Here is a 19,433-nt window from a genome sequence, read left to right as displayed (position 1 = left end):
TTGTTATGACTGGACACCATGGAAGTTGATTTTAAACAAAACTAATATTTGTAACTCTGGCTGAACTCCTCGTTGCCAGACTAGACTCATCAGATATATCATCAATCATTGCGCTTACAACAAAGGAAGAATGCTGGCATCTGTAGAAGAACCTATAAGGCTCAACCTTCAGCAGCAAAGTCTGCAGAGAAGGTTTCCTGCAAACACCATAAACTTTTTAGACAAGTCTTGTAACTGACAGCGAGACCCTTTGCAGAAGAAAAACTAACAAGGCCAACGTCCTCAAAGAAATATACCAATTTATCCATTGGTCAATCTCAAATAAATTCTCAAAAAGGTGCAATTGCAATCTAATCACTCCGACAAAGGAGCTGTGTCTAAAGATCCTAGGACTGAGTAGCCCAGTGCTTTGCATTCTGTTCTCGTGTGACCTCATTTCCAGCATTTACCTCTACATAGTCCCATTTTGATTAACTGTTAATCAAGAGACATTAAAAAAGTTTTTCTCCTAGTGATATTTATTGGAGCCAATGGGAGGAGAGGGTAGGGCAATTACATCACTTATTTGAGCGATAACTGCCTCCATAATGTTCACCAACTTTGTGCATGTGCTTCACTGTCTAATACATGAACACGCTCGCATCATTTGATGTTCCATTGTAATGTTAGCTGATGAAGGACCCAATATAGTCTGTATATTTGTAAATAGTTTAGTATTTTGTAAATATTTTAAATTTTTGTATAGTTTGTAAATATTTTAGTCCTGCTCTTTCGGATTAAACAATATTCCTCATGCATTATGGAACCCGAAGCAAAAGGCCTTTTCCTAAGTGACCTATGTAAACACGGTAAATAATTACATAGTGATATTTATTCGACCTTGAGAATGCCACATGGTGGGGTAGACAATAGGAGAAGAGGGATGTGAGTCACAGAGTACAAGTGGTCGGGGCAATCACGTCACTACAAATGCACATGTAAATAATTACATAGGTCATTTCCTGATTGTTAGAAAGTTATCGTTATAAAATTACTCGAACACAAATTTGACTATACAGTTCTCAATCTCACTTCCTGTAAAAAAAAAAAAAAAAAAAGGAAGGAAGGAAAGAAGGGGAAGGAAGGAAGAAAAAAGATCATAAATTAGTTGGTTTATGATCAAGAAAGAGATCAAGTAACAATTACAAATAAAATTCTAATGTTAGCTCATTGAACATTAAAAACTTTAAATAAAATTTAATCTGAGTGTATGTCAGTGACTGCCTAATTTTAAAATCCAACTCTGACAAACAGTTATTTATAATGTAATAAGGATGTCTTGTTCCACATTTATTTAATGGTTTAGGATGTCACAATACATAAGCACCTCTACGATGTAAACTGTAATTTGCTGCTTCTAGAGAATTTCTATCACTTTTTATTGCATTAAGGGTTTTTAAATCAAATTAATAATAATTTCTGAGTAGTAAACCATCTTATATTATAATAAAACACCTGCTGACCGGGCTAGCCGGGTGGGTAAAGTGCCTGCCTGGCAACCTAAAGGTCGCGGGTTCGAATCCCACCTCGGGCTTGGATCAAAGTACTGCAAAAAAACCTTGGGAGGTGCATTATGGCCACAGAAGTTGATGCGCCAACAACTATAAAAAAAAATAAAATAAAATAAAATAAAACACCTTTCCTTTTGTTAATGTCATTCCGAATATAACTTCCAATAAGTAGTTTTAGTATCCATTGTATAATTTCATTCTTCATAAGTAATTCAGATGTATTGGCTCTTGCCCAAATATTTACAGCATAATTTAGAACCAAATCAACCAATGCAAAATACACAGATACTCTTTTTGCTAAAGTAAATTTATGTCTAATATGGTAAAAAAAATATAGAGAAAATTTTACCTTACTGATCAAATAATTAATGTGTATTCCAGTTAAGAGAATGATTAATCCATAACCCAAGATATTTATAATGAGAGAGAATTTCAAGTTGGCAAGAACATGATTCAAAGTCATTCTTATGTAAGCAACAATATGAATGTAACTTGATAGCATGTGTGATACCAGGTAGTTGATGTGGGGCATTTATAAGTAATAATTCAGTTTTAGAAAAGTTTATTGATAACTGATTGTTATCAATCCAGTCTATTTAAATCTCTCCCAATTGTATACAAAATTATATCATCAGCATAAACTTCAATAATGACTCTTTGAACAACACTAATATATATCATTTATAAGAATATTAAATAATACAGGGGCCTGAGTGAGTTCCTTGTGGACTCTTTTAATATCTATTTTATTACTGTTCTGATTATCAGTATTAACAGAAATCTTGCGGTGGTTCAAATAACTTACTAATAGTGTAAGAATATTCCCACACACCATATGAGAATAATTTATCCTGTAGACTTCTTAAATTGATTAGGTCATAGGCCTTTGACAAATCAAGAAACAATATTAGTATGAAATTATTGTTATTTAAGGATAGATTAAATTTGTCAATTAATTGCTCTAATAACAACTGAGTACTCATACATTTCCGGTAAGAATATAAACTCTTATTTAATAATTGATACTTGTTGAAAAAAATTACTTAGATGAGAGATCAAGTAATTATCAACTATTTTGTTCAAAACTGATTGCAATGTAATTGGCCTATAATTATTATAATCTGTAAACAGACCTTTTTTATATTGGTTTAAACTGAAATAAGATTAAAGCTGAATGGTACTGTCCTAAACAAATCATTCTTGAGATCAATTGGACTAATGACACAGAAAATTATTCCTTGTTAGCTTTTATTGTTTTGTTAGTGTGATTATCAAAACAAATGAAGTTTAACATTGACAAATGTAAAGTACTACACATGGGAAACAGCATCCCCAGAGCAACGTATCAACTCTGTGGTACTACACTGACAGTGGTAGAGAATGAAAGGGACTTGGGGGTGGTTGTGCAGGCAGATATGAAGTTCTCTGAGCAGTGCAGATGGGCTGCAAGAGTAGCTCATGGAGTATTGTCAATGATATACAGGAATTTTTCCAGCAGGGATAAGGAGGTAATTATTCCATTGTATAAGGCAATGGTCAGGCCACACCTAGAGTACTGTATACAGGTCTGGAGGCCTCATTTCAAGAAGGATGTAGAGCTGCTGGAACGAGTACAGAGAAGGGCAACAAGATTAGTGAATGGAACAAAGGGGTGCTCTTACGAAGAAAGGCTTAAGTTTTGCAAATTACAGTGTCTGGAGACTAGGCACCAGCGAGGTGATCTGATAGAGGTGTATAAAGCCTTGAATGGTTTAAGCATGCTCAATGCTGATGGGATTCTTCCTCTAGCTCAGAAAAATCACCTGAGAGGGCATAAATTCAAATTGAGGAAAGACAGATGTAGGATAGACGTGAGGAAATTTGCCTTTAGCCAGCGGGTGGTTGGTTGGTGGAACAGACTTCCATCCCTTGTGGTGGAGGTTGATAGCCTAAATAAGTTTAAGGCTCAGCTGGACAGGTATATTTGGAACGAACAGAGGGGTGAAGTGGAAGTGGGTTTTTTTTTTTTTTTTTTTTGGCTGATGCTGCATAAGCTTGCTTTCTTGCATCAAATGCCTCTACTAATGCTAATACCAGTGGATTTCTTATTATTTAGCTGATTTATTATTTTTAAAATGTCATCATAAGATGGGTCAGGTATTGCAGCAGAATTACAAAGTTTAGATATAACATTTATACTTGGAAATAAAGTGTTACAATAAAAAGAATTAAAAGAAGAAATATCTGTAAGCTTCTTAGCAAAATTACAAGCTAATTGCAATGGCTTATTACTACCACGCATAGTGTGCATAAAACTAGTTAGCTGATTTGCAATAACTCTACTTCTTTTAGTTATTACCTTATTAATTAGATTCCATTTCTCCTTTAAAGATATATTCTTGTCCTGAAATTTAATTTTATAAAAAGCAGTTTTTTGTTTCTGTATTAAGCTCTATGTTGTTTCTAAGAATTTTGTATTCTTTGTAGTAACATGTTTTTGAAGGAGTATTCCTGAATTTTCTATAAAACATATCTCTTTGTGAGATCAAATCTTTAATTTCCTGATTTATCCAAGTTTTATCTGGTTTTCTAGAAGAAAGAGTTGATCTGGAAGTAGATTTAAAGGTGAGCATTTGTTAACAATGCTACAATTATTAATAATTTGTGAAAATTTATTATAAAGATCATTAATATTGTCAAAATTATTCACACTTCCTTGCACTAGGTTTGTAACTCATAGAACACTGTTGGTGAAAGATTCCTTGGAACTGGTAAGGTGTCTTTGGGATTAGCATATGATCTACATAAGTCGGAATGACATATACAAATAGTAGCACAGTGATCTGAAAAAGTATTTTGCAAAATGTAAGAAGTAACTTGAGATAAATTAATATTAGTTGAAATATGGTCTATACATGAGCTTACAAAGCTATTTAACAATTTTTGTTGTCTTGTTATTGCAAATATTACCTGTTGAATACAGTGGGATCAACTGATGATATTGCCAACAGCAAATTCAAAATGGGAAGCATTCAAAGAACTTATCGTGGAAGCTACTAGGCTTTACATACCAACTAAGAAATATTGTTCAAGGTTTAGGCCTAAATGGTTGTCAGATGAACTAATGAGGCATATGGCAGAGAAGAAAAATGCATGGGATACATACAAATTAACACGTGACACGGACGCCTATGATAGATACAAGTTGATCTGTAACCAAGTTACAAAGGAGGTTAGGCAGGCGAAGGCAGATTACGAGAGATCCTTGGCAAGGGATGCGAAGAAAAACAGCAAAGAGTTCTTTACTTATGTAAACTCTAGAAGGAAGGGGATGAATCAGATTGGTCCACTTGAGATCGATGGGTCAACTGTTGATGACCCTGCTCGGGTAGCTAACAAACTAAATGAATATTTTGCATCGACATTCACACATGAGGAGTTATTCAGCGAGGGGAATGCCAGAGGTGTATTCAACTCTAGCAGTAAGCTAGAGAATCTTGTAATAACTGAGAGCAAAGTGGAGGAGAAATTGTTGAAGATAAACACAAGAAAGGCACCTGGGGTGGATGGGATCTATCCAGTTATATTAAAGGAGGCAGCAAAGGAGGTAAGCAAACCCCTAGCCATAATTATGAGAGCTTCCTTGGACTCAGGGGAGGTACCCATTGACTGGAGATGTGCAAATGTGACCCCAATTCACAAAGGGGGATCAAAGGCTGACACAAGTAATTATAGACCTGTGAGTTTAACTTCTGTTCCCGGAAAATTAATGGAGGCACTGGTGAAAGAAGCACTGCAGGATCATCTAGACAAGACTTCAGTTATAGCTAGGACACAGCATGGTTTTGTTAAGGGGAAGTCTTGCCTGACCAATTTGATTGGATACTATGATGCAGTCACAAAAGAACTGGATGCAGGGAATAACTTTGATATTATATACTTGGATCTTAGAAAGGCTTTTGATACTGTTGCACATGGAAGACTGCTGCACAAATTGGAGCAGTGTGGCATTGGAGGCAAGTTGCTGCTATGGATAAAGGGGTGGTTGAGGGGGAGAAGACAGAGAGTGGTAATCAATGGACACTGCTCATCGTGGACTAATGTTATTAGTGGAGTCCCTCAGGGTTCAGTATTGGGGCCTTTATTGTTTTCTGTATTTATAAATGATATTGATGATGGTATATCAGGCTTAATGTCCAAGTTTGCAGACGATACGAAGGTTGGCAGGGTTGTCAAGGACACTACTGACACTATGCTGCTGCAACAGGATTTGGAAAGGTTGAGCAGATGGGCTTCGAGGTGGCAAATGAAGTTTAACATTGACAAATGTAAAGTACTACATATGGGAAACAGCAACCCCAGAGCAACGTATCAACTCTGTGGTACTACACTGACAGTGGTAGAGAATGAAAGGGACCTGGGGGTGGTGGTGCAGGCAGATATGAAGTTCTCTGAGCAGTGCAGACGAGCTGCAAGAGTAGCTCATGGTGTATTGTCAATGATATATAGGAATTTTTCTAGCAGGGATAAGGAGGTGATTATTCCCTTGTATAAGGCAATGGTCAGGCCACACCTAGAGTACTGTATACAGGCCTGGAGGCCTCATTTCAGGAAGGATGTAGAGCTGCTGGAACGAGTACAGAGAAGGGCAACTAGATTGGTGAATGGGACAAAGGGGTTCTCTTACGAAGAAAGGCTTAAGTTTTGCAAATTACAGTGTCTGGAAACTAGGCACCAGCGGGGTGATCTGATAGAGGTGTACAAAGCCTTGAATGGTTTGAGCATGCTCAATGCTGATGGGATTCTTCCTCTAGCTCAGAAAAATCACCTGAGAGGGCATAAATTCAAATTGAGGAAAGACAGATGTAGGATAGATGTGCGGAAATTTGCCTTTAGCCAGCGGGTGGTTGGTGGGTGGAACAGACTTCCATCCCTTGTCGTGGAAGTTGATAGCCTAAATAAGTTTAAGGCTCAGCTGGACAGGTATTTCGAACGAACAGAGGGGTGAAGTGGAAGTGGTTATTTTTATTTATTTATGTTACTTTTTTTTTTTTTTTTTTTTTTTGGCTGATGCTGCATAAGCTTGCTTTCTTGCATCAAATGCCTCTACTAATGCTAATGCTAATGCTAAAAACCATAGCTATTTACTTTTGGATCTGCAGAATGATTGAGAAGGTTAATATTAAAACCCCAACAAAAAAGGTACTTGAAGATATCAGCTCATCATCACACAGAAAAGTTTTTTGAAACTCTTCAATAAATTAGGAAGAAGAAGATACATTAAGAGAAACGTTATTAATTTCAACTGATTAAAGCATTAATTAATGGAAATATTAATTAATGTTTCAATTATTTTGTATTAAATTTTCATGTTCATGTACATGCTGAAATCGATAATTATAATAATTTATAGTTTTAATAAGTGTATCGAAATGTGTGTATTGTATTCTCTTGTTGGTTTTTTTGTTTTTTTTTAGGGGCATTAGCAACTAAGGCCATATTGCTCCGGGGATATGCGGTGGTCATTCCCTGACCTTTCCGCATCCTCCGTATTTGGTGGTCACAGACTCAAACCCCGGTCTAATCAAGAAGCGTGTGCTACACACTGCTGCTCCTGCCCACCTGGCTACGGAGGTACCTACCCTTGTTGGAAATAATTAGATTGTATGTATTAGAGTATGTTATTATACTATTACTGATATTTTTATAATCACATTCTGATCATCAACTAAATAATGGGTAAGATATGGTTGTTGTTTGTTATTTGGCTTTTAGGAGCATTAGCAACTAAGGCCATATTGCTCCAGGATATGCGGTGGTCATTCCCTGACCTTTCCGCATCCTCTGTATTTGGTGGTGAAAGGCTCGAACCCCAGTCTAATCAAGAAGAGTGTGCTACGCACTGCTGCTCCTTCCCACCTGGCTGCGGAGGTGCCTGGGTAAGATATGGTATAGCCTTGAAAGTAGTATGTTGTTCAATTACAGTTCATTATGTTATTGCAGTTTGGAAGCTTAAAAAAAAAACTGAATTCAAATTCCTTGTGCATTTCATTACCTATGAAGGGGTGCATAAAAGTCTTTCTGCCCAGGGTGCCTAAATGCTTCGAATTGGCCCTATCCTCGACCAACAGTAACAATAAACCTGTCTTCCAACAATGTATAAGGATCTGGCCAGCTGCATAACTAGGTTATTAGACCACTTGGAGAGCCAGAAAATCATGGACAAGCAGCAGAAGGGATGTCAGTTGATGACATCCCTTCTGCTGAATTGCTCAGTAGTCAATTGCTCCTTGCAGAGAATGCAAGGAGCAATTGCCTATTGATGCTGCAGTTATGGAGAAAGCTTACAAGAAGCACTGGAACCTGTACGTGCCCTACATTACATACTGCAAGGTCTTCAAGCCATAGCTAGTTGATAGAAACAGTGAAGATCTACAAAGTCGGCACTGACACACTTCGTAGTAAGTTCTAGTCGAGAACATCATACGTCATTAATTACCCTGTCCACCTTTGTATCATCAGAAAACTCAGACATGCCTTCATCAATATTTTTGGTGCTACTATAGCGTGCAGTCTGCCGCATGCTACAGTGTGAGAATATACTACAGCGTGCAGGCTACCGACACTAAATTAGGTTACTTTAGGCTCCAAATTTGAGACAGATTCGACTGAAAAATTTAGCATACATTACTGTACACTATATACTAAAATACGTTAGGTTATCTTAGTTCACACCACCAAATTTTGGATAGATTCTAGCGAAAGATGGTGTCTGTAATGTTTAGTATGAACTATGCACCATTTTTCGACTGAATCCGTCCTGAATTTTGTGGCTTAAACTAACCTGACCTTTTTACACTATACTATACTACTATACCACTAGTATAAAAAGGGCAGGTTAGTTTAAGCTACCAAATTTGGGACAGATTCAAGCGAAAAATGGTGCATACTAAAACACTATGAACGCCTTTTTTTTTGATAGAATCTGTACCAAATTCAGTGGTGTGAACTAACATTTTTTTTAGTATAGGCCTTTTTCAGTATAGAGCAGCAGTTCTCAAATGGTGTGTTGCGATGCCCTGGGGGGGGGGGAACCACCATAATTTACCAAGGGTATTTAGCGAACGATGTAATAGTTTATGTAAGATTTCCATGGAAAATATTAAGAATGATTCTTTTTCTACTATTAGATATTTACTACTATTTTATCTGTATTATTAATGTAAATAATTATAGAAAATATTTGGGGTATTTTTGATGAAAAGAATGTATCTTGTACCTGACTATATTCTTGAGATCCAGTTAGTATGAGCGATTGGTTCAGGTATTGTTGCATGTTATTTGACCTTGCAAGAGTCTGAATGACACAATGCCAGAAATCTGCTCATAGTAATCGCATTTTCAGAGTACAATCAGCCATTTGGTCTAAGTGTATGTGTATTTTGAATCACACGAAACTCAGCATTTTGCATACATGGAGTTACTTTACTGGTAGTGCAGTTTATATTAGACTTAGAGTAGTGTTGTGCCTATGTTTTACTTCAAGGGAGGTGCCGGGAAAATTTTACAGGTCAAGGGAGATGTAGGCTCAAAAAGTTTGACAAACTGATGGTATAGAATGTACAGTAATGTACACTAAACATTATTTTTTTGTCGAATCTGTCTTGAATTTGGAGCCTAAAGTAATCTGACTTAATGCTGGTAGCTTGAATGCTGTAGTATGTTCGGACACTATAGTGTCTAGTAGATGCAGTAGACCGCACAATTTAGTAGCACCATATTTTTAATAAATATTGAAAACAGTAAAGGACCCAGTACTGAACCCTGGACTAATGTTATTTGTGGGAGATTCCACCAATAACATTAGTCTATGAACAGCAGTGGCCATAAAAACCACTCTCTGTCTCCTGCAATTCCTTTATCCATAGCAATAATGCCATACTGCTCCAATTTCACAGCAGCCATTCATGTGGACAGTATCAGAAGCTTTACTGAAATCTAAGTATGTGATGTCAAAATTATCTCTACCACCATTTCCTTTGTGAATAACACATGTTGTATGGCTAATCAAATTGGCCATACAACTGCACCCCTGTCAAAAGGATCCGGCATTACTTCATTAAAATTACTTTAAATTATAAGCATACTAACACCACCACTACTCATTTAGGTGACAAAGTCAGCACTAGGAATAATTTGCGATGTTAACTGTAAAATGTATATTTTATGACTTATACTAGTATTTATGTATTCCATATTTATAGTTTATATAAATAATAAGAGTAAACTTAATTAGCCATCCTAATACCACCTATGTGTATTTACATGATTCCAGACTTATTTATAGAATCTGAACTCTTATGTAAGTCAGGGACTATCTTAATACTAGAACGTAGTGTAAAAATATGGACTGCTTCTAGATTTCCATATGAGATCCATAAATAGATCTGATTCCGAAATTATTGGAACAATTGGAATCTCAGTATTTACAAGATTTAACTGACCATTCTGTTCTGACCAATTATGTTTGGAGAGAAAAATTCTTGAAAGCAGTAAACAAACTCTCTCATGTATGGGAAAACAATATGTGGTAATGCACATTCTCATGCCTGTAATTCAAGCAGAACATGGTTGAGAACCACATCTTTCCCAGTCTAATTTCACCTCAGAAATTCTGATGTCTCTGAATGTTGGAACTGTCTTGGGATCATGTACAGTTAAACAATGCTCAAGCCAAACAATGCATATGATTAGGAGAATGTAGAGCTATAATTCATAAATTAGCTTGCATGCACATGGTTTCCCAGAAACTATTGTTTCCAAACATGGGCCAGCCCATCACACCATGACATCTAAAAATTCAAAAGCATTATCTGACTTCCAACCCTACAGCAAATTATATAGAGATACCAGACAAGCAGAATTTCCAAATCCCACGGGAACGAATGCAAACACAATCAATTTAATCATTACAGTATTGGCCACAACAGGGCTAACCAGCACCCTTAGTGGTATCTTGAATCTGCTGATACAGTGAACCTTTGAACATGATTACACCCCAAGCCAAACAGAGGCTCAAGGCAAAACAAATATCTTCAACAGAAAGCAAGGTTCTACATGTTATCCCTGCTTGGAAGTACCCTGGCTTTTTGGTTTTGTCCAAGGGAAATCACATTAAATGTAACAACATCTAGTGGTACTTTTAAACTAATAATTTAGTGATAAACTTGCCAATAACATTTATTTAGTATTACATAACAGCCAGGAATAAACTAAATGATTACTTTTTTTGATTTAGATTTCTTCAGAACTCAGTGTGTATCATGAACAGGCCCACAGATTTCATAACCACCATGAATATAAAGGACTTTTATCTGCAAGAAGAAAAACAAGCTCCTGGTCTTGCTACACAGGAAAAAGAGCCACCACACTTAGCATGATTAAAAGGATTCACAGGACAAATATGATGCAGAAGATTGGCAGATCTCGAATACACTTCACTGGCAGTTTCTTCAGGAATATCCTGGAAGGAAGCATTCACTTCCACAGACAGCTGAGCTATGGATGGCTTGCAGGATAAAGTGGAAATCATTAATTCATCTATGATGCTACTAAAACACTGACTCAAATCGATAAAATGCCTTTATTAAACAAAAAATAAAAAGACATATTGACTGTATAAACTATATTAAAATAAAATTAAAAGTGCTAAAAAGATGTTTAACACTAAAAACCACTAAAACAGGAGCTTGAGGCAGCAGTGGCCACCTTCATCAGCAATAGCAGGTCTGCAACACAAACTATGGCACCTGCGCACGGTCCACTTCTCGTGCGTTGGAACCGGAAATGGAATGAACTCTAAACCGTTCATCTCTCCTTAGGATAAGGGCTTCAAAGAGTGGATGAATGCGACAGCCCTTATTCCTATTAAGACTATAGCATCCAGACAAACATATCCTTAAGCTCTCTAGCCATTTCCAGTTCCAAAAGCCATGCGCTCTATCCATGATCCCAGCTTCTTTAGCTGTAATGCCATGCCCAGTTTCCCAGGCATGTTCAGCTATGGCTGAACCCATGTAATTGGCTGTCTTGAGGGCCCTATTGTGTTCCCCCAGGTGATCATGCAGCCTATGTTTCGTTTCTTTGATTGTGGACACTACTATGTGCAGTCTCCAACCTGGCAGCTGCACACACTGTATCTTACTTGAATGTAAAATACGGGAAATGGGTTCAGAAATGCCAGGATAGTAGGGGATGATGTATGCGGTGGCAACAGATGTAAAAGCATTCTTGCGACTGCTACTCATATCTCTTAAACACCTCTCAATAATGCTCTGGGGGTAATTGCACGTTACTAAGTCAGCTGTAACCCATTTAGTCTCATCGCCCCTTTCCTCAGATTAAGAGCAGTTAGACCCCACCCTTCCCATTAAGGCCTCAACCACATTATTTTTGTGGCAACCGGCCTGAGCAGTTTTAAAGTGTGTATTGGCCACGACACATTCAGAACCCATTTCCTGTATTTTACATTCGTGTAATATACGGTGTGTGTAGCTGCTGGGTTGGAGACTGCACACAGTAGTGTCTGCAATCAAAGATCCTATTGAGGGTAATGATATTAGTGGGGTCGTACATGAAATTGAGTGTTCGGATTGTGGGGAGCATTATGTGGGGGAAACAAAACGTAGGCTGTGTGATCGCCGGAGGGAACAAAATAGAGCCCTCAAGACAGCCAATTGTGTGGATTCAGCCGTAGCTGAATATGCCTGGGAAACTGGGCATGGCATTACAGCTAAAGAAGCCATGATCGTGGATAGAGCGCATGGCTTTTGGAACCGGAAATGGCTAGAGAGTTTAAGGATATGTTCGTCTGGATGCTATAGTCTTAATAGGGATAAGGGCTGTCACATTCATCGACTCTTGGAAACCATTATCCTAAGGAGAGACAAACGGTTTAGAGTGGTTCGTTCCATTTTCAACACACGAGAAGTGAACTGTGTGCAGGTGCCATAGTTTGTGTCGAGGACTTGCTGGGGCATATGTGTGTACATATATAGATTGTCGGATAACCTGGTGCTGATGAAGGTGGCCACTGCTGTCGAAAGCTCCTGTTTTAGTGGTTTTTAGTGCTTTTTATTTTATATTTTATCGCATTTTATTCTTGTTATATACCATTTTATTTTTTTTTGTTTAATAAAGGTTTTTTATCGATTTAAGTCAGTGTTTTAGTAGCATCATAGAGTTCCTGACTGCAGAGGCCCTCTTCAATGGAAATCATTAAATCTAAAATCAAGAGCTTGAGTTGATCTGCATTTCTCCACATTTTGATATCATGTCTGAATATTAAATAATGGGATGGAGGGAAGGTACTTATATGCCCTTATACGCAGTGCAGCAAAAAAGTATTGAGACTAAATTCAAATAGGACAAAATATTTTCTTACATGCTTGTCTCAATCAAAATAGTCCCCAATGGACCAAATGCATTTGGTATAGCATTCATCTAAACTTTGGAAAGAATTGGAAAACTTATATTGCTGTGATGGTATTTAATTCTGTTGTCACATTCTTCTGAATTTCATAAACACTATTAAATCAGCATTCTTTAAATCTCAATTTCAACTAAGGAAGCATAAAAATGTCTGCTGGAGCCAAGTCAAGAGAATAAAGAGGGTAGCTGAGCACAGCAACCTGCTTGTGAACCATAAATGTCTACATGCTATGTGAGATTTGAACACCTTAGTTTTTCATCATGCAAACAGTGTAGAACAAATTTTGCATAATTTTTTATTTTCCCCAATTTTTTAATAATTATGGATTTTATTTTATTGATTCCTTATTCACATTTAACTCACTCTAGTATTCTCAGTGTTAATCGGCAGTTCCTCACTAGTGAATTGTGTACTTTGTCTGCCAATTCAGGGCTACAGGTCATTTTTGGTTGTTCATTTCAAGGAATATCTGCTACACCCTCTCTATACCACTTAAACCATTGAAATGTTTTTGTTTGGGCTAGAGCTTCATTCCCATAAGCTGTTCATAACATTTCAGTTGTTTTAGTGGAACTTTTCCCCAGTTTTTACACAAAACTTGACATTGATCTGTTGTTCCATTCTTTGGTTTCTGATGGCAACATTAAACACAATGCACAAGGAACATTCGTACAAAAAAACAACTTAAAGTCAACTGGTTTGGATTGGCAGGGCTGCCAAGGTCACACTTCTGTGCTTCTCTACTGCCTTCTCTTGGAGCAATATTCGTGCTAGATGTATTTTTAAATTCAGTCTAAATTTTTTTTTGGGTGCACTATGTGGAAGTTATGGAACAAGTGGTTCTATAGTATGATAACTGCTAATGAGCTCTTTATGGGTTTTAATTTGCAAAATGTTGATGCTTACTGAGTTGACAAAGAAGCACTTTACTTTAAAAGCCACTCTGTGTTTTTATCACCTTTATTGCCTAAATCTGATTTGCAATTTTAAAACTTTTTTTTTAACAGATCTTGGTTTATTTAGCTTGTTTTAATTGAAACAAATACCATTTCAATTTTTTGCTGTTTTAGTTGGTTACAGCAAAAATTGCTGAATGATATGATTCTCAAAGTTCATGGCCTTTTTTATAATATAAGAGTGATAATGGTTTAAAATCAATCAACTCTTAACTGCTAATGAGTTGTCAAAAAAGGTATCTATCATCAGTACTCACTCAATATTTTACTTATATAAATAAATCCATAATATTCTCTTTCTACTTGAAAGATACACTGTATATTCATAATTTTATCCTTGTTATAAACAAGGTGTTTAGACTCAATTATTGAAACTGTTTCTTAATTTCCCTAAACTCACTTAGGGGTAATTTGATATTACTCGGTGACATGAAGGAAAATATTTTATAATTTATAACAGAAATAATTATAAGTATGCTGTTCAAAGCACTTCAGTTTTTTTTTTTTTTTTGGTTAAATGAAGAAATAGTTACAAAGTCATTAACAAGCAAAAACAATCTACTTCAATGCTTATGTACAAAAAAAGGAGATGGGTGAGAATTGTTTTTACATTTGCAAAAAGCATTTCACTATATGTTTTATTTATAGGGGTGCATAGAATATAATGAAAAAACTTCTGATTATAGAAAAGTAAATAAAAATCACATAAATAAGCAGCCATTTCTTCTTAAATTGAAAACAATTATTCAAATAAAGCCATATACAAATCAAAATATTAATTCAACAGCTAATATTTTCCAAAGCACTGAACACAAAATTTAGCAATTACAGTAACAGAGTTAATCAATATACTTAAAAAGAATACCTTAAGATACAAGTATAAGCAAAGCACAGCAGAGAGAACATTCAGGCTAGCAATCAGGGTTACAGCAACACGCACATAGATATTGTGCCGTTGAGCATGAAAAGCAGCTACAATGCCACTATTACAAAATAAGGCAAGCATTAATTATACTGCAAAAGAGAGGGACAAACACAAATATATATGCACAGCAATACTTATCTTTCAGAGTTATAACAAATACATATGCATAGCAATACTTAGCTATAACAAATACAACTTAAATTCTTGAAATAAAATTTGCACAGAGTTCATAGTTTATCAAGATTAAATTAATTGAATATATCCTTTACAGCTGCATTTTCTCAACCTGTGGGTCATGACAAACCAGCAGAACACAGAAAAAACCTGGGTGGGTTGTAAAAGTTTTGATAGAATACAAGAATCACATTAAAAATAAAATATGCAATAATGGATACGATTTTTTGTAAATAATATTTATAAATTCGGATATGGAAAATTTAATGATTCAATAAAATATAATGTGGATTAATGAATAGTATTCCTTTTGTTAATTATATTTATATTTTGAATATGAAAAAGTAAATGAATCCAAAACAATGAATACATGTGTGTAAATACAACTTCTAAAATGATGAACTAGATTTTTTTTTTACAGCGTAGGTAGAATGTGCTATAAAAAAGATTCAGAAATACTGATTTAGATGACCATGTCTGATGCTGCATATAATTCTTTTCTTTTTCATCTTCTCCATATTAAATATTCTAATAAAATGAATATTCCATTAAAGAAATTTATTGAGACACATACCCTATAATTATAAATATGAATACATAAAAATTGTAGTTGACCATTATTTTTACTTATTCATGATACTCCTGCTAACTTTCATTCTCCTCCTAAGCCTCAATCCAATACAACATAACAATCCTTCAATAAATTTCTATGTATAAAGATTCCTTTTGAATCCAGTTTATAAACCAATTGTTTTTAAAATATGACTAGCAAATTAACAAAGCAAAAAAATAATCATAATAAATTTTCTTTTGAGCACTCTTAGATCCAATATTGAAATGTTGGTAGTTATCACCTGCTTATAAACAAATTTGTAATATCATTATTAATATTATTACTGAAAGGGTATCTAATAATTATCATATCTGGTGAGTATGGGCTTGGCACACCCAGGGTCCTGAGCTGGATATCATCATTCTTCTCTTTCTTGGTGATTACCTTCTACTCTCTCTCTCTCTCTCTCTCTCTCTCTCTCTCTCACTCAGGGTAATTCAGAATTTTTTTTTTTTTTTTTTTGCCTGATGCAGCATAAGCCTCAGGCTTCCTTGCACCATAAGGCTAATAATAATAATAAATCTAATGTAAGAACCGTGCAACAAACCATTTTTGTGAATATATCAGTACAGCTTTATTAATACTTATTTTAATTTACTAATAGTACAATAAAACCACACTAATTCAAACTAGTGCAGAAAAGGGGTAGTCTGGATAATAGAATATTTCATATAATTACATCTAATATTTTCATGTCATAGTTCAAAAGAAACAAGCACATTTATTCAAAATTCAGCAACAAATGTTAACTTAAATGGTATCAGAACACAAATATGATAAAAAAAAATAACATTTTATGAAAATGTCCATATTGAAAACAAAATTTAACATAAAGAGTTAAAATCAAATAACATGAGTTTTTAAACAACTTTTAATTACTGTATTAACTACTAATAATATAAATTAGGTGGTCTCTATCTGACTGTATAGATTTTTTTTATTATTTTTTTATTTTTAAGAAACCTGTAATTTTATGTTCAGTAAAGATAATATGAGGGGTATTTGAAATATTCATGGCCTGAATTTGAAGGGTTTATTTGAGGGGTCTGGTAACATGTTACTTTTCAACATAGCCCCCCCCCTTTCTGTCTTTCCTCAATTTGAATTTATGCCCTCTCAGGTGATTATTCTGAGCAAGAGGCAGTATCCCATCAACACTGAGCATGCTCAAACCATTCAAGGCTTTGTACACCTCTATCAGATCACCTCACCAGTGCCTAGTCTCCAGACACTGTAGTTTGCAAAACTTAAGCCTTTCTTCGTAAGAGCAACCCTTCGTTCCGTCCACTAACTTTGTTGCCCTTCTCTGTACTCGTTCCAGCAGCTCTACATCCTTCTTGAAATGAGGCCTTCAGACCTGTATACAGTACTCAAGGTGCGGCCTGACCATTGCCTTATACAAGGGAATAATCACCTCCCTATCCCTGCTAGAAAAATTCCTGTATATCATTGATAAGACACCATGAGCTACTCTTGCAGCCCGTCTGCACTGCTCAGAGAACTTCATATCTGCCTGCACAATTACCTCCAGGTCCTTTTCATTCTCTACCACTATCAGTGTAGTACCACAGAGTTGATACGTTGCTCTGGGGTTGCTGTTTCCCATATGTAGTACTTTACATTTGTCAATGTTAAACTTCATTTGCCACCTCTCAGCCCATCTGCTCAACCTTTTCAGATCCTGTTGCAGCAGCATAGCGTCAGTAGTGTCCTTAACAACCCTGCCAACCTTTGTATCGTCTGCAAACTTGGACATTAAGCTTGATATACCATCATCAATATCATTCATAAACACCGAAAACAACAATGGACCCAACACTGAACCTTGAGGAACTCCACTAATAACATTAGTCCACGTTGAGCAGTGTCCATTGATTACCACTCTCTGTCTTCTGCCACTCAACCATCCCTTTATCCATAGCAACAATTTGCCACCAATGCCACACTGCTCCAAATTGTGCAGCAGTCTTCCATGTGCAACAGAATCAAAAGCCTTTCTAAGATCCAAATATATAATATCAAAGTTCTTCCCTGCATCCAGTTCCTTTGTAACTACATCATTGTATCCAATCAAATTGGTCAGGCAAGACCTTCCCTTAACAAAACCATGCTGTGTCTGAGCTATAACTGAATTCTTGTCAAGATGATCCCGCATTGCTTCCATTAATTTTCCTGGAACAGAAGTTAAACTCACAGGTCTATAATTACTTGTGTCAGTCTTTGATCCTCCTTTGTGAATTGGGGTTACATTTGCACATCTCCAGTCTGTGGGTACCTCCTCTGAGTCCAAGGAAGCTCTCATAATTATGGCTAACAGATTGCTTACATCCTTTGCTGCCTCCTTTAATATAACTGTATAGATCCGATCCACCCCAGGTGCCTTTCTTGTATTTATCTTCAATAATTTCTCCTCCACTTTACTCTCAATTATTACAAGATCATCTAGCTCACTACCAGTGTTTACTTCATCTGTGTCATTTCCCTTCCTGAATAACTCCTCATGTGTGAATGTAGATTCAAAATATTGATTTAGTTTGTTAGCTACCTGAGCAGGATCATGAACAGTTGAAGCATCGATATCAAGTGGACCAATCTGATTCATCCCCCTTCCTTCTAGAGTTTACATAAGCAAGAACTCCTTGCTGTTTTTCTTTGCATCCCTTGCCAAAGATTTCTCGTAATCTGCTTTCGCCTGCTTAACCTCTTTTGTAACTTGGTTACAGATCAACTTACATCTTTTATAGGCTTCTGTGTCACATGTTAATTTATATGTATCCCATGCATTTTTCTTTTCTGCCATATGTCTCATTATTTTATCTGACATCCATTTAGGCCTGAACTTTGAACAATATTTCTTAGTTGCTATGTAAAGCCTAGTAGCTTCCAAGATAAGTTCTTTGAATGCTTCCCATTTTGAGTTTGCTGTTGGTAACATCATCAGTTGGTCCCACTGTATAGAATTTAAATACTGCCTCAGACCATCGCAGTCACCTTTACGAAAGCAATAACCCTTCCCTTTACCCCTGATGGTAGTTACCTCCTTGAGTAAATCCCACTTCAGCACACTGTGATCACTGCCACCTAGTGGTTCCTGTATCTGCATATTCTTAATGCATGAAGAATCACTACTGATAATCAAATCAAGAGTATTGGTCCTTCTAGTTGCCTCCCGAACATGCTGATTTAGAAAACAATCATCGAATAAATCCACAAAAGCCTTGCTAGTGTGTGAGTGACCAACCCACAAATTCCAGTCAATATCTGGGAAATTAAAATCCTCCATTATAAGACTTTCTGATTTACTGGCCCACTCTATTTCCCTGTACAGTTTCTTATTATACTCATCAGAGTCATTAGGCCTATAGCACACTCCTACTCTCAATTTTGATCTCCCAATGCTTATGTCACACCAAACTGACTCAACACTGCACTGTCCAGCGATGTCGACTGGCTTCACTTCCTTGGATTTTATGTGTTTCTTAACTAATAGCATAACCCCTCCTCCCTTCCTATCCTGTCTATCTTTTCTGTAGACGGTGTACTCCCCAAATTCCAGTTCTGCCTTACTTATATCTGTGTGACACCACATCTCTGATATCCCAACAATATCCGACTTTGATGCTTTGAGCAATACCTCAAATTCATCAAATTTATTTACCAAACTCCTAGCACTGGTGTACACGCAAGTATACATGCACCTGTTCTTTTTCTTAGCTACCCTAACACAACCCATATGTTTACTTGT

The 19,433-nt window shown here is 36.2% G+C and overlaps 1 protein-coding gene across 3 annotated transcripts in view; it reads right to left on the bottom strand.

The window, feature by feature from the left end:
- Positions 1 to 19,433, bottom strand: part of LOC150083270 (secretory carrier-associated membrane protein 1-like) — a 202,693-nt gene that overhangs the window by 5,096 nt on the left and 178,164 nt on the right. For 2 of the 3 annotated variants that reach the window (XM_090377143.1, XM_090377144.1), the window contains one exon: positions 14,842 to 14,959. The exons of the other annotated variant lie outside the window; for it this stretch is intronic. In XM_090377143.1, coding sequence (XP_090233269.1) covers positions 14,842 to 14,959 — 118 coding nt within the window. The remainder of the gene's footprint in view (positions 1 to 14,841; positions 14,960 to 19,433) is intronic. 3 annotated transcript variants of the gene reach the window in all.

The sequence above is a fragment of the Mastigoproctus giganteus genome, chromosome 7 (assembly GCF_048544385.1).
Source record: "Mastigoproctus giganteus isolate SK-2022 chromosome 7, ASM4854438v1, whole genome shotgun sequence".
Lineage (NCBI taxonomy): Eukaryota > Metazoa > Arthropoda > Arachnida > Uropygi > Thelyphonidae > Mastigoproctus > Mastigoproctus giganteus.
Note: the sequence above shows the minus strand (reverse complement) of the source record. Positions and strands in the feature narration are given on the sequence as shown.